This window comes from Macadamia integrifolia, chromosome 6 (assembly GCF_013358625.1).
Source record: "Macadamia integrifolia cultivar HAES 741 chromosome 6, SCU_Mint_v3, whole genome shotgun sequence".
Classification (NCBI taxonomy): Eukaryota; Viridiplantae; Streptophyta; class Magnoliopsida; order Proteales; family Proteaceae; genus Macadamia; species Macadamia integrifolia.
This window is the reverse complement of record NC_056562.1, coordinates 28,627,543-28,641,499: the sequence shown is the minus strand read 5'-3', so window position 1 is coordinate 28,641,499 and position 13,957 is coordinate 28,627,543. Positions and strand designations below refer to the sequence as shown.

Below are 13,957 nucleotides of genomic sequence, written 5' to 3'. Positions count from 1 at the left end.
AAAAACATCATTATATATAAATCAGTTAGTCCAGTAGGAGCAAACCATGAAAACCCAATTTAATAGGTAAAGCTTTTCCTTGACCTTGTGTGGTCAAGAACCATCAAACCATCAATGTCAATAAATATCCGCCTCTATTTATGAAAGATCCAAAATAACTCCCACCATTGCACGATATCTCATGGACATCATTTGAAATAGCTAGAGTATATATGTGATGTGTTAGCTCATGATTGGTGCCTTTTGTCATCATTACACTCATACCTCTTATTTTTATAAAGTTGAAATTAACTCACGCTGATGTAATTTGATGGAACCGATTAACCATAGCCATGTTGATCTTAAAAAAATAGTTAAATGAGATTAAGTTCCCTATCCGGCTATGTAGCTTACGTTGGTGCCTCCCTGTATTCATCTCTCCTCTGATAGTAGTGGCAGATATGTCATTTCATAGGAAAGAGGAAAAGGAGAAACATGGAGGCACTAGCTTACGCTACGTACCTTGATAGCATTCTTTCTCTAGTTAAATATTGATACTATTGTTGATGATGGTGGAAGACTTTCTGGTTTACAGTAACGGTCAAATTGATCTTTCTGTGATGGATTTCTTTATTTTTTCTTTTCGCTGTTTTGGTTATAGATCAGATCATTGGAAAATGCATAAATTCTCCATTTTAAGCACATAGTACTGGGTACTTGAATTAAGTGTTGATTATGTATGTCCATCAAATCCGATTTATTAATAAGACTATTTATTTTCATTTATGCCCAATCTGATCCCTTCCACAGCAGAATTGGGTTCCTGCCAACATTAAGAGCCTTTAATCCTCTTTTTTTTTTTTTTTTTTTTTTTTTTTTTTTGTGAGTTCTTCAATCGAAGGTAATAGAAAGGAACAAATCTAACCGAGCAAAATAAGAATTTAATAACTGTAACAAATCAAGATTTGGTTCAGTACCAATTGTACCTTTCTTCATTTTATCATTGGACAAATGCTTAATACATAGAAACAAAGAACAATGTATGGAAACAAGTTCATTCCAGCTTCATTCTCTCTCAGGAAGACGATCTTGAACAACATTCAACCAAAATAAGAACAGTACTTCTGGAACAAGAACAGCGCAGAAGGAATCTTGAGCAATATTCAATCAAAAGAAGTCACTTCCTTCTGGAAAAAGAATAGCCCAGAAGGTCCATCATCGGGCAACAAAGCCAACTTAACAGGACCTGCTGCACCTTCTTCAATAGTAGATATCCCTGTGTTGAGGTTAAAGTCAGTTTTGACATAACCTGGGCAGACACAATTTATCCGGAATTTGGGAAACTTTTTTGATAGAACCCTTGTGTAAGCATTCAAAGCTGCTTTGGACATATCAGAGGCAGGCCAGCCTTGAGTATCCTTAAAATCCTTTAGAAACTTGTTCGGTGCTTCATCCACTCTCTCTTCTGTGAGGCCATCAATATCACTTAACACTTCCTTGGCCCAGGTGTGTGAGATTTTCTACAACCACAGAATTTAAAGAAATTATAGTATAGAAGAGAATTGTGTAGCCAACCCAAAAAAGGTCAGGGATGCATGGGAATTTTAGAATGACTCTATATCCAAGAAGAGCTTATTTAATCCCCAGAACCAATATCTTTGTTTCACCAATCTTCTTGCAGTACTTGTAGATAGATAAAGAAAATTTGTTCTTGCTTTCGAGTACCCTTACATCATTATTTAGAAATCAATTAGTCCAGTCTTAGCAAAACATAGATAACCATGGAGAAAGTTTTCCTTCGAAGCACCTCTCTTTCAGCCAACAATGGCCATAAATATCTACCCTTGTTTAGGAATGATCAATAATATCCCTCACTATTGTATGATACTGTATGTACACCATTCAAAGGTTCTCCCTTGACCATGATTGAAGAAATACTTGGTCCCAATTTAATAGTGGATTGAGTTTTCCTTCCCCTATTGTAAAGGAATAATTCTTTTTGGAAAAGTGATGTGGCCCCATGATTGATGTCCGCTGTCATCATTACATTCTCATCCCTATTTATGAAATTACCCCTCCCTAATGCAATCTGCTATTACCAATTACCAATGGCCATGTTGAAGAAAATTTTTCTTTCACCATAGGTGAAGGGAAACTCGGCCCTTATGATTAAATGCAATTGATTTCCCTATTGGGCTACATAGCATATGCTAGCACCATCTTGTGTCTGTCTTTGTCCCCCGACAATAGGGGAGGATATGTAATTTCACTGAGTGAGAGAGAGAGAGAGAGAGAGAGAGAATAGCATTAAGGGTGTCAATGGGCTGAATTGGGCTGGGTTTTAAAGCCTAACCCTTGTAAGGTCTCTTAACTCAGCCCAGGCCAGCCAAATTCTAGTTTAGGTTGAGCCCAAGCTCAATTCTGTTAGGATCAGCCCAACTTAGCCCAGCCCTAATTGGGCCAGGTTGGCCCTAATAGACCATGAGAGTCCCTCTATATTGCCGTTTGGATGAGAGAGAGACCATCAACCTGCTCATTCTCAAACTTTGAAAGCCAACAATGTCTTCCCAAAAAAAAAAAAAAAAAGAAGAGTAAAGATAGATGTGGGTAGTGTGATGACAAAAAGTTGTTGATAGTAAATAAAGACATTTAAAAAGTATGATATATTATATATTAATGTAGGAATGTAATATATTTATTATATTTAAAAATATACATTTATTGCATACATTTGGTTGGGCTGGGCCATCCTCAACCCAGACCCGGCCCTGCATCGGGCTTGAAAATTCCATCCCAAGCGCAGCCCCAGTGTAGGGCTGAGTGCTTACCCCATGCCCAAGGCGGGTTAAGGTAGGTTTGGGCCGATTGGGCTTTTATGGCACCCTAAAGGCCTTAACTAGTATAAACTACCCAGCTGGATCAACTGCTGATGATGGTAGGAGACACTGGTTTATAGAAACTATCGGATGATGGATTTCTTTGATTCTTTTTCTTCATTTTTTTTCCTCTCCTTTTCCACTGTTTTGTTTATATATCAGATCAGATCATCAGAGTATTCATTTAGAGAAATTCATACCTTTGATTACCATTATTTGATTATAATTGTTTGCAAACAGATTCATAGTAAAAAAATGCAACAGTGACTCTTTTGTTGCTCTACATTGAGGCTATGCGAAAAAATCTTATTCTAAAATCTCTACCAATTTCCCAGTTAATGCCAAATAGTGGCACTTTCAGAGCCTCCTTTCCTTCAAATGCTTCTATCTGTCTTTGAAAACTGAGATTAAGAAGTGTTGTCTGACCTCAAAATCTCGAATTGAAGCAAAAAGTAAACTAGTACTGTGTTTTTCAGTTTTCCAATTGAAGCTTAATGGGAAGCAAAATCTATTTGAATAAATAAAGACTACATTTGTAAACTAATCTAACCAAGCAAACTAAGAATTTAATAACAAAATCAAATCAAAATTATTTGATTCTTCAGTGCCAATATTTTTTCATCATTAGAGAGATAATACATAGAAGCAAAGAACTATGTATCGAGACAAGGCAATTCCATCTTTATTCTCTCCCAGGAAGATGGTCTAGAACATCATTCAACCAAAAGAAGATGATCTTCATCCTATTCCCCCAACCAGGAAAAAAAGAAAAGAAAAAAAAAAATTATCCTGAACAATATTCAATCAGAAAGAAGACACTTCCTTCTGATAAAAGAATAGCCCAGAAGGGCCATCATCAGTCAACAAAGCCAACTTTACAGGACCTGCTGCACCTTCTTCAACAGTAAATTCTCCTGTGTTGCAGTTAAGGTCAGTCTTAACAAAACCCGGGCCAACACAATTTATCCGGAATTTGGGCAACTTTTTTGATAGAATCCTTGTGTAGGTATTCAAAGCTGCTTTGGATATACTATAGGCAGGCCAGCCTTGAGTATCTATTAAACCCTCCCTGAAATCCTTTAGATACTTGGTCAGTGCCTCATCCACTCTCTCTTCTGTGAGACCATCTATATCACTTAGCACTTCTTTAACCCAGGTGTGTGAGATTCTCTGCAACAATAGAATTAAAGAAATTGGTGTCAACTAAACTAACAAGGATAAATGTCCATATCAACTCATATTATCGGGTTGTCCTTTTTGAATAGTGCTTAAATGGCAGAATAGAACTGTGAAGCCAACCCCAAGACTGAAGGGGTCACAACTCAAATTCCTTGCAAGTGCAAATGGTCAAAATTTCAGGTAGTAGCGTTGGATCAGTCTTGGCCATTGGTAATCCAGATTCATGTAAAAGGTATTAATAGATAGTACACAGTCTAATGTGAAGATCATTACAAATTAATGGTTAGTCAAGGTTTCAAGCTCATAGTTGAAAGGAGACAGTCCAATGTGAAGATCATTACAAATTAATGGTAAGTCAAGGTTTCAAGCTCATAGTTGAAAGGACTCCAATCCCTGCAAAACACTGGAAGTGGGAAATCCAAATCATGGAATGGGTTGCAGACCGAGATTCCGTAGCATAAGATCTACATACTTTACCAACTAATCGAACTGCCATAGGAAGTCCTATTCTGTTTGAAGCAAAAGAGCTGAATAACGAGAATTGAAAAACAAGAGAAATAACTCATACATGACAGGCATATGATTGAAATAAGCCACCCAATTTGACATACAGCCTCTTTGCTTCTTTTGAGTAACTTCCCATCTATCAATTTTCAGATGAGCACAACACCACTCCATGTAGCAGAGTGATCTATATCCTATTTTATCAATTCACAAACAAAAACTACTTGAACTAAACTACATCACAAGTTAAAGAAAATGGAATTCAAATGATTGAGCGAAAAGGCAAAGGTTTTTTTTTTTTCCTTCTTATTTTCATATTAAGAGCTTTTCCATCCACAAATCAAAAGATTTGTTTCACCAATCCTCAAACCCAGATGGAGCAAGTTCTAAGGTATATCTACCAACATCTTTACAAGATCAGGTTCGATACCAGTACCTGTAGCTTCCCTTGAGAAGAAGAAACATTCACAATTCTTGGCGAATCCGATAACTGAAGGAGAGGAAGAAGTGCTTCAGTCACTTTTTTGGTGCCATAGTAGTTCACTTGTAGACATTCCAGGCCCGTCTCACAAGTTTGCCTTGCCAGTTGCTTAAATTTAGCTGCCCTAACTTCTTGCTACATGAGTAGAAGAATTTCAGCGTAAGTTTTAATCCTTTCCTATTAAGATTAAAAAAGTTATTCTGAAGAGTCTTACAGAATCACCCACTGCCATTATTGCTGCGAGACCAGCATCATCAAATATGGCTCCATTGACACCTGCGTTGTTCACCTACAACAAATTTCAGCTTAAATCATTTAATCAATCTAATCAAGATGCCAGGATTTTCTGCAACTAGATTTTGATGGAATTCTCTATAACGACACAGATTAAAATATGGAACTCCAAAGTTACCAAGATATCAAGCTTTCCAAACTGGGTTTTGATGAAGAGAGCAAGGGAAGCGATACTAGCAGGGTCCGTCACTTCCAGTTGATGAAAAACCACATCAGATAGTCCAGACCCTTTGAGCTTCTCAACAGCTTCAACACCTCTGTTCTCATCTCTGGCTGTCAAAACCACTGCTACACCGTTGGAGGCTAACTGGCGACATATCTCCAATCCAATCCCCTTATTGGCCCCCGTAACAACTGCCAATCTGCAACAAAACACTTGGTTAGGATAACTGGTGGTGACATTTAATGGGTCTGGTTAGAAATCCTAAAGGAGCTAAATCAGTTACCTCTTTGATGCAGAGTTTGTGTTGGTGCCTGTCATGTTCGATGATGAAAGTGATGAAATAGAGAAAAAAAAGTCTGGGCAAAATTTTATTCTAGTTGCTAATTGCACAGATATGCTTAGGCGTAGTAGCCCATTTATAATGTGATTCTGTAAAAACCATGTATATATTATTGTGATGCTTGCGTGTGCCATTACATCATATTATTGAAAAATCAATAAAACCAAACAGTCTAATGAGATTAAAACTAGAAAACAAGGTTAATGTTGTGTGAGTGTCAAGTCAATCTTCTTCTTAACTGTATGGGCTTCTTAATTTCAGACCATTGCTTTCGTGTGCCCTTACATCATTATTTAATAAATGGGTTACTTATTATTAATATTATTATTATTTTTGTAAAATGGGTTAATTACTTAGACACCCCTGTGTAGGGGTACTATGGCCAGATTGTTTGACACTTCAGAAGTGTGAAAAGTTTTTTTTTTGGTAATGGAAAAAATGTGCTCCATAGTAGTGATGGACAAGCCCCCGTATAGCAAGCGGGGTTTCCGCAGGACCAATGGGCGATAGTGTGCATGTCAAGACTCAAACCCACAATCAGTTGACTTGAACGGTGATGGGTTGAGGGCATTTTCACCACAAGACTACCAACCCCATTGGTAAAATTTGAAAAGTTTATATAGACAACCTTTGCATTTTAGATTTATTAGACGTAGAACATTAGTCAATTGTCATTTATTTATTTATTTTGAATAAAAAATCATCAATGATGTCATGAATAGAAAAGATTATAAATGCTCAAGAGCGGAACAGATTCACGTACGTCCCTGGTCCATGGATATGGAATCCATTTTCTCCTCTGCTCGTTGTTGCAACCTTTTCCACTAAATGGATCTGAATTGATTTCTAAATTAAGGTTATGCTTGCTTTTCATTATTCTTTTTGTTGTGGTTAGCATAGTTTTGCAAACCCGTTAATGGCATTTTGGAGTTAGATATTGAGGATCAAGTACGCAGGCTTCTAAAGTGAAAAGAGATTCGCCTGAGGAGGAGAAGCTTGCTTCTCCGTTCCAAAGATATTGGAATTGTGTTCAAGGTTTCGTGAAGTCCCACAAGGATAGGAGCTCTGTTTCTCTAGTTTGCTAGGATTTGTGAGGAACCTAGTTCCTTCCATCACAATGTTCATTCTTTTGCTAACGACGGATATCTAGGCCTTTGGCCTAATTAGTCCCGCGGGCTCATACTAACCCCACAACTGCATGGATCGGGTCATTTCAAGGTCAAATAAGAACCATTCAACTTTCACTGAAAGTAGTGAAGAACATAAAACACCCCTGTGTAAGTGCCCAAGGTGTGCCTAGTGGGAGATGAACTTAGAATGTCCGATTTTACGGCTAGTATCAAATTCGTTGCTCGCCAACTGTGCTACCCCCTTGGGTTAAACCATCACAATGTTCCGTTATTGTTTCCCTTGCCAAACCTTAATTTCGAAAATCGATTCGGACCCATTTAGCGAAAAAGGTTTGCAGCAGCGAGTGGGGGAGAGAAAATGTGGATGAAAGGAATTGAGATGGAAGTTCACCCACTATTTAAATTGATTTGAGTTTTTTTAGGTTGAATAACTTATAAAGATAAAATGTTTTTTCATTCCGTCACTAACACTAGACTAATATGTCAGGTTTCACAAAGCTTCAAATAAACTTTTCAAACTTTTGGAATATCAAGCAATCTTGCCATAATACAAGGTCTAATTTAGTTAAGTTTATAAATTCTGCCAAAAAGAGAAAAAACATCATTATTTATAAATCAGTTAGTCCAGTAGAAGCAAACCATGAAAACCCAATTTAATAGGTGAAGCTTTTCCTTGACTGTGTGTGGTTAAGAACCATCAAACCATCAATGGCCATAAATATCTACCTCTATTTACGATCAAAAATAACCCTGACTATTGCACCATACCTTATGGACACCATTTGAAGGTTCTCCCTAGATTATGGCTGAAAGATTACTCGGTTCCAATTTAATAGTTAGGAGAAAACATGTGATGTTAGCCCATGATTGGTGTCTTCTGTCATCATTACATGCTTACCCCTTATTTTTATAAAGTTGAAATTAACTCACCGCGATGCAATTTATTGGAACCGATTAACCATAGCCATGTTGATCCTAAGAAAATAGTTAAATGAGATTGAGTTCCTTATCCGGCTATGTAGCTTACGTTGGTGCCTCCCTGTGTTTATCTCTCACTTGATGGTAGTGGCGAATATGTCATTTCATAGGAGGGGGAGGAGAGGGAGAAACATGGAGGCACTAGTTTATGCTACGTAGACTAATAGCATTCTTTCTCTCGTTAAATATTGATACCGTTGTTGATGATGGTGGAAGGCTTTTTGGTTTACCGTTAACTGTCAAATTGATCTTTCTGTGATGGATTTCTTTATTTTTTCTTTTCGCTGTTTTGTTTAAAGATCAGATCATTGGAAAATGCATATATTCTCCATTATAAGCACATAGTACTGGGTAATTGAATTAAGTGTTGGATATGTATGTCCATCATATCTGATTTATTAATAAGACTATTTACTTTCACCGATCCCTTCCGCTGCGCGATTGGGTTCCTGCCAACATTAAGAGCCTTTAACCGAGCAAAATAAGAATTTAATAACTGTAACAAATCAAAATTTGGTTCAGTACCAATTGTAACTTTCTTTATTTTATCATTGGACAAATGCTTAATACATAGAAGCAAAGAACAATGTATGGAAACAAGGTCATTCCAGCTTCATTCTCTCTCAGGAAGACGATCTTGAACAACATTCAACCAAAAGAAGAACAGTACTTCTGGAACAAGAACAGCGCAGAAGGAATCTTGAGCAATATTCAATCAAAAGAAGTCACTTCCTTCTGGAAAAAGAATAGCCCAGAAGGTCCATCATCGGGCAACAAAGCCAACTTTACAGGACCTGCTGCACCTTCTTCAACAGTAAATTTCCGTGTTGAGGTTAAAGTCAGTTTTGACATAACCTGGGCAGACACAATTTATCCGGAATTTGGGAAACTTTTTTGATAGAATCCTTGTGTAAGCATTCAAAGCTGCTTTGGACATATTATAGGCAGGCCAGCCTTGAGTATCCTTAAAATCCTTTAGAAACTTGTTCAGTGCTTCATCCACTCTCTTCTGTGAGGCCATCAATATCACTTAACACTTCCTTGGCCCAGGTGTGTGAGATTTTCTACGACCACAGAATTTAAAGAAATTATAGTATAGAAGAGAATTGTGTAGCCAACCCAAAAAAAATCAGGGATGCATTGGAATTTTAGAATGACTCTATATCCAAGAAGAGCTTGTTTAATCCACAGAACCAATATCTTTGTTTCACCAATCTTCTAACTCAGATGGAGGAAGTTCTAAGGAGTAACTACAAATATCCTTACAAGTCCAGTTTTGATATCAATACCTGTAGCTTCCCTGCAGCGGAAGAAACCATTACAATTCTCGGCGAATCAGATAGCTGGAGGACAGGAAAAAGTGCTTCAGTCACTCTTTTGGTGCCATAGTAGTTTACTTGTAGACATTCTTCAGCTGTCTCATAAGTTTGCCTTACCATTTGTCTAAATTTAGCTATCTTTGTTTCTGGCTGCACAAGTGAATGCAATATTTCAGCATAAGTTTGAATCCTTTCCTTTAACAACAGAGGAGAGGATCAGAGACTCACAGAATCATCCACTGCCATCAGGTCTCTATAAGCAGCATCATCTAATTTGACTCCAAAGACACCTGCATTGTTCACCTACAATAAATTTCAGCTTAAATCATTTAACCAATCTAATCAAGATGCCAGGATTTTCTGCAACTTGAAAATATGGGATTCCAAAGTTACCAAGATATCAAGCTTTCCAAACTGGGTTTTGATGAAATGAGCAAGGGAAGCAATACTAGCAGGGTCCTTCATATCCAACTGATGGAAAACCACATCAGATAGTCCATACCCTTTGAGCTTCTCAACAGCTTCAATACCCTTCTTCTCATCTCTTGCTGTTAAAACCACTGCTACACCATTTGAGGCTAACTGGCGACATATCTCCAATCCAATCCCCTTATTGGCTCCTGTAACAACTGCCAATCTGCAATACAACACTTGGTTAGGATAACTAGTAGTAACCTTTAATGGGCTTGGATAGAAATCCATTGAAGGAACTGAATCTGTTACCTCTTTGATGCAGAATTTGTGGTGGTGCCTGTCATGTTTGATGATGAGAACTGATGGAGCTGGGCAAACTCAAGTCTGGGCAAAATGCTATTCTAGTTGCTCATTGCACAGATATGCTTAGGCTTAGGAACCTATTTGTAATGATCTTTGATAGAAAAGATGCACATATCTGAAGCCATCAGAGTGAAATTTGTGATGCTTGCGCGTGCCATTACGTCATCCTATTGAAAATTCAATAAAACCAGGCAGTCTAATCAAAGTCAAACACGAAAACTGGACTTTTGTTGTCTTAGTTTGAAAGGAGCAAAAGCCAGGCATATGCTGTCCTGTGTGTGTTAAGTAAAGCTCCTTTAACTTCTTTCCTTTATAAATCTTATCTGAAATTCTGATGAGATACGATTTTACTAATGGATGAATCCGGGTTGGATCTCCAGTTCGATAGATAAAGAAAATTTGTTCTTGCTTTCGAGTACCCTTACATCATTATTTAGAAATCAATTAGTCCAGTCTTAGCAAAACATAGATAACCATGGAGAAAGTTTTCCTTCAAAGCACCTCTCTTACAGCCATCAATGGCCATAAATATCTACCCTTGTTTAGGAATGATCAATAATATCCCTCACTATTGTATGATACTGTATGTACACCATTCAAAGGTTCTCCCTTGACCATGATTGAAGGAATGCTTGGTCCCAATTTAATAGTGGATTAAGTTTTCCTTCCCCTATTGTAAAGGAATAATTCTTTTTTGACAAGTGATGTGGCCTCATGATTGATGTCCGCTGTCATCATTACATTCCTATCCCTATTTATGAAATTACCCCTCCCTAATGCAATCTGCTATTACCAATTACCAATGGCCATGTTGAAGAAAATTTTTCTTTCACCATAGGTGAAGGGAAACTCGGCCCTTATGATTAAATGCAATTGATTTCCCTGTTGGGCTACATAGCATATGCTAGCACCAACCTGTGTCTGTCTTTATCCTCTGACAATAGGGGAGGATATGTAATTTCACTGAATAGGAGAGAGAGAGAGAGAGAGAGAGAGAGAGAGAGAGAGAGAGAGAGAGAGAGAGAGAGAGAGAGAATAGCATTAAGGAAACAATGTAATTCCATCTTCATTCTCTCTCAGGAAGATGGTCTTGGACAACATTCAACCAAAATAAGATTACCTTCATCAACCAAGAAAAAGGAAATCTTGAACAATATTCAATCAAAGGAAGCCACTTCCTTCTGGAAAAAGAATAGCCCAGAAGGGCCATCATCAGGCAACAACGCCAACTTTACAGGACCTGCTGCACCTTCTTAAACATTAGATTTCCCTGTGTTGTGGTTAAAATTTTCTTTTTTTTGGGGGGGGGGGGTCGTAGACTATGTATAACTTTCTATTCGTTTGATCAGGGAGCCCGGCTGATTAGGAACACCGAAAACATTAAGAACTAGTCGATTGTTGAAGCAGCCCATGTGGATTTCCAACATTACTGATGCCATTTGTCAAGGGAATACCTAGTCTAAGCCCTCCCCTCGCCTCCCTCCCTCCCTTTCTCTATTTTACTGTCTCATAATGGCTGCATGGGCTCACATGGTCCCAATATATACTATTCACGACTTTCTTGTTGGTTAAATCTACTTGCATCTTTGTTTTCAATTGATCCAATTGCTTAAAAAGCCTTAAAGCCTTGAGATCCTATAGGAAGTTCACTTTGTCATATGTACTGGAATACAATAGAAAATCTAGTAGATGCCAAATAATAGATACTTCTTTTAATGCAATCCACCCAAACATGACATATTAAAGTAATCTCTTCTGCATTAGGTAGAAGGTAGTATCTTCTGCACTCCTCTGGGTATAGGAGTGTAAAGCCCATGTTTGCAAATGGTTACAGGCCCCTTGAAAAGGTGGTAACTCTCAAAATGAACTTGCCTTACTTCTGCCACACCTTCCCTGAGAAGCAAAGAAAGGAGAAACAAAAAGGAGTGGAGGAGAGGGTAGGGGGTATGATATCATATTGTGTCTTTCTGGGTCACTGGATAGCTCCCCATCAGGGACTTGCTTTCCTTGTGTTCAATATTGGAAGTGCCACCCTTTGTGATTAGCTGACACCTATAGAAAGAAGGATATTTCAGCAGGTCTGTTCTGTTGCAACAATGGACTGGAGATGAGGTTTAAGTGCCCTATATCTCAGCGGGTTTCTGTCTCATAGGTATTAATAGGAAGGTGCGCATGGAGTGAGATACAATTTTCATACAGGACATGGTAGACTCGTGGCTAAGCTGTTGCATCTGGGCCAATCTCTCCCCTAATCTCCTGATACTTTCATTCTTTTTACAATAAAGAGGAAAAAAAAAATTTAAGAGAGAAAGATCTAGGTCATTAGAACAGCATTGTAGACTATGATCCTCAGTTCTGTAGTTGTTTATATAACTATAATGAGTAAAGATGCATAAAATGTCTACCATTTACTGTTCTGATGCTCCAACACAGTTTAGTTTAACTATTTCATGAGAGAGAGCGCTAACATCTATCACTACCTACTAGCCCAAACCAAATCAGGATCTCAAATAAATATTGATCATCAAGTTGATCTTAAACACATATATTCCAAGAAAGTTATTCTAACCAAAACACAAGAGTCTTCTAAGATTCCAAATTGCAATTTACAAACAATTATGCAAAGTCAACCTGAGAACATCTTCTTATTCATCAGAAATTAGTCTCACATTTTCTTCCTTGTTTCGTCCAATCAAAATAAAAAGAATGAGGAGAGAATAATGCCGCATTACAAGAACAAAAATGAAAACAAAAGACTCTCATTGATAGAAAATCATGCCTCTCCTCCCCAGTAAATATATATGCCATCTAAGACTATACTAGGTCACCATCAACCATCAACCCATCTGATCATCCATTGATGTAGGAAGGATAAATATTGCAGAAACAGTCATTGGCATACCGTTGCCCAGAATCAAGCTACTCTGGCTCTTCCTTGCCCAGACTCGGCCACGGCCTCGGCCTCAATTTTGGCTTTATTTTTCTCTATCGCCGCGGCAACCTCCTGTGGCATATACTTCTCGTCGTGCTTCGCGAGAACCTCAGTTGCCGCGAAATAACAATCTCCACTCAAGGCCTTAGCAGACACACGCCTCGCTGACGATGCCAGCTTCTCCTTAGGCTCCCCCGAGAATGGACGAACGAATCCCTCAACAACCACAGAGTGCCCTTCCCTAAACAAATCAGGGAGTGAACCCTGGTAACGTACCAAGATATCAGTGATCAAGTCTGTGACCACAAACTCCATATCAGGAGACGAAGCCGGCTGGGTCACGCTCCCTTCCAGAACCAACCCACCTAACCTGAACTTGTTCTTCGAAGGGTTTGTAGAGTACTTCTCCATGGCATCAGTAGGTGTGACATAGAACACCAATTGGTCCTGGAAATTGTTCAAGACGATTACAATAAACCCGGCTATGCAACTGAAGGTGAGTGCGTAAGTCCAGAGGCGGCGGTTCTGAAGCTGACGAGCTCTGGCACCGATGTCAACGGTTCGTTTGCGAACTGGTTGCCGATTGAGGGTCGATAGATACCGAATTCCAGCACTTGAGAAGGAAAATTCGACGGGAATGACAGAAAGATTAGATGGAGAAGTAATTGACAGTAGAGATTCAGGAACGGCGATGAAGGGGGAGGCGCGATGGGCGGAGAATTGCGAAAGAGTGCTTTGAAGACGAGATCTGAATCGTAAGCAAAACCTGGAAGCCATTGGAACTTCTCCAGATGATTTTAAGCGTAAAGAGAGAAAAATAAATAGATTAATTGATCGAAAACCTGAGCTTCAAGAGCAATTTGTGGAAGAAATTGAAAACCCTAGAAGGAAAAGAACCAGAGAAAGAGGTTCAAAATCAATTCACCTCCTCCCTGAGATTTCTCCAGAAGAGATCGTAAGGAAACGCTAGAATTTCATTCTCAGACAATTAGTCAATAGATCTCT

The 13,957-nt window shown here is 38.5% G+C and overlaps 3 protein-coding genes across 5 annotated transcripts; all 3 read right to left on the bottom strand.

Annotated features, from left to right (window-relative positions):
- Positions 1-943: 943 nt before the first annotated feature.
- On the bottom strand, positions 944-10,994 carry LOC122081829 (salutaridine reductase-like). 3 transcript variants are annotated; one of them, XM_042649164.1, is made up of 5 exons: positions 9,967-10,994; positions 9,637-9,880; positions 9,472-9,546; positions 9,214-9,393; positions 944-1,499 (listed from the first exon to the last, which is right to left on the bottom strand). In XM_042649164.1, the coding sequence occupies exons 1-5, from the start codon at positions 9,999-10,001 to the stop codon at positions 1,143-1,145; spliced, it is 891 nt and encodes a 296-aa protein (XP_042505098.1). In that variant the 5' UTR covers positions 10,002-10,994; the 3' UTR covers positions 944-1,142. The 3 variants fall into 3 exon arrangements, with proteins under 3 accessions (XP_042505098.1, XP_042505099.1, XP_042505097.1); XM_042649165.1 differs by lacking the exon at positions 9,967-10,994 and having other exon boundaries at positions 9,214-9,267; positions 9,361-9,393; positions 9,637-9,960; XM_042649163.1 differs by lacking the exon at positions 9,967-10,994 and having other exon boundaries at positions 9,637-9,960.
- On the bottom strand, positions 3,415-5,878 carry LOC122081831 (salutaridine reductase-like). The gene is made up of 5 exons (XM_042649168.1): positions 5,760-5,878; positions 5,432-5,675; positions 5,234-5,308; positions 4,975-5,154; positions 3,415-4,025 (listed from the first exon to the last, which is right to left on the bottom strand). Exons 1-5 carry the CDS (start codon positions 5,792-5,794, stop codon positions 3,660-3,662), a joined length of 900 nt encoding a protein of 299 aa, XP_042505102.1. The 5' UTR covers positions 5,795-5,878; the 3' UTR covers positions 3,415-3,659.
- A 1,645-nt stretch (positions 10,995-12,639) lies between the features above and the next one.
- Positions 12,640-13,957, bottom strand: LOC122081832 (cytochrome c-type biogenesis protein CcmE homolog, mitochondrial-like). Its single transcript, XM_042649169.1, has one exon. The coding sequence runs from the start codon at positions 13,727-13,729 to the stop codon at positions 12,935-12,937; it is 795 nt and encodes a 264-aa protein (XP_042505103.1). The 5' UTR covers positions 13,730-13,957; the 3' UTR covers positions 12,640-12,934.

What these genes read in the sequence shown, in the direction of transcription:
- LOC122081832 (XM_042649169.1), bottom strand. Translation starts at nt 13,729, where the DNA reads ATGGCTTCCAGGTTTTGCTTACGATTCAGATCTCGTCTTCAAAGCACT.
- LOC122081829 (XM_042649163.1), bottom strand. Translation starts at nt 9,945, where the DNA reads ATGGATTTCTATCCAAGCCCATTAAAGGTTACTACTAGTTATCCTAAC. An exon ending in TTGGAAAGCTTGATATCTTG is followed by an intron (nt 9,547 to 9,636) that starts GTAACTTTGGAA and finishes AATTTATTGTAG; the next exon opens with GTGAACAATGCAGGTGTCTT. An exon ending in TGATGGCAGTGGATGATTCT is followed by an intron (nt 9,394 to 9,471) that starts GTGAGTCTCTGA and finishes TCACTTGTGCAG; the next exon opens with CCAGAAACAAAGATAGCTAA.
- LOC122081831 (XM_042649168.1), bottom strand. Translation starts at nt 5,794, where the DNA reads ATGACAGGCACCAACACAAACTCTGCATCAAAGAG. An exon ending in ACAAACTCTGCATCAAAGAG is followed by an intron (nt 5,676 to 5,759) that starts GTAACTGATTTA and finishes GTTTTGTTGCAG; the next exon opens with ATTGGCAGTTGTTACGGGGG. An exon ending in TAATGGCAGTGGGTGATTCT is followed by an intron (nt 5,155 to 5,233) that starts GTAAGACTCTTC and finishes CTACTCATGTAG; the next exon opens with CAAGAAGTTAGGGCAGCTAA.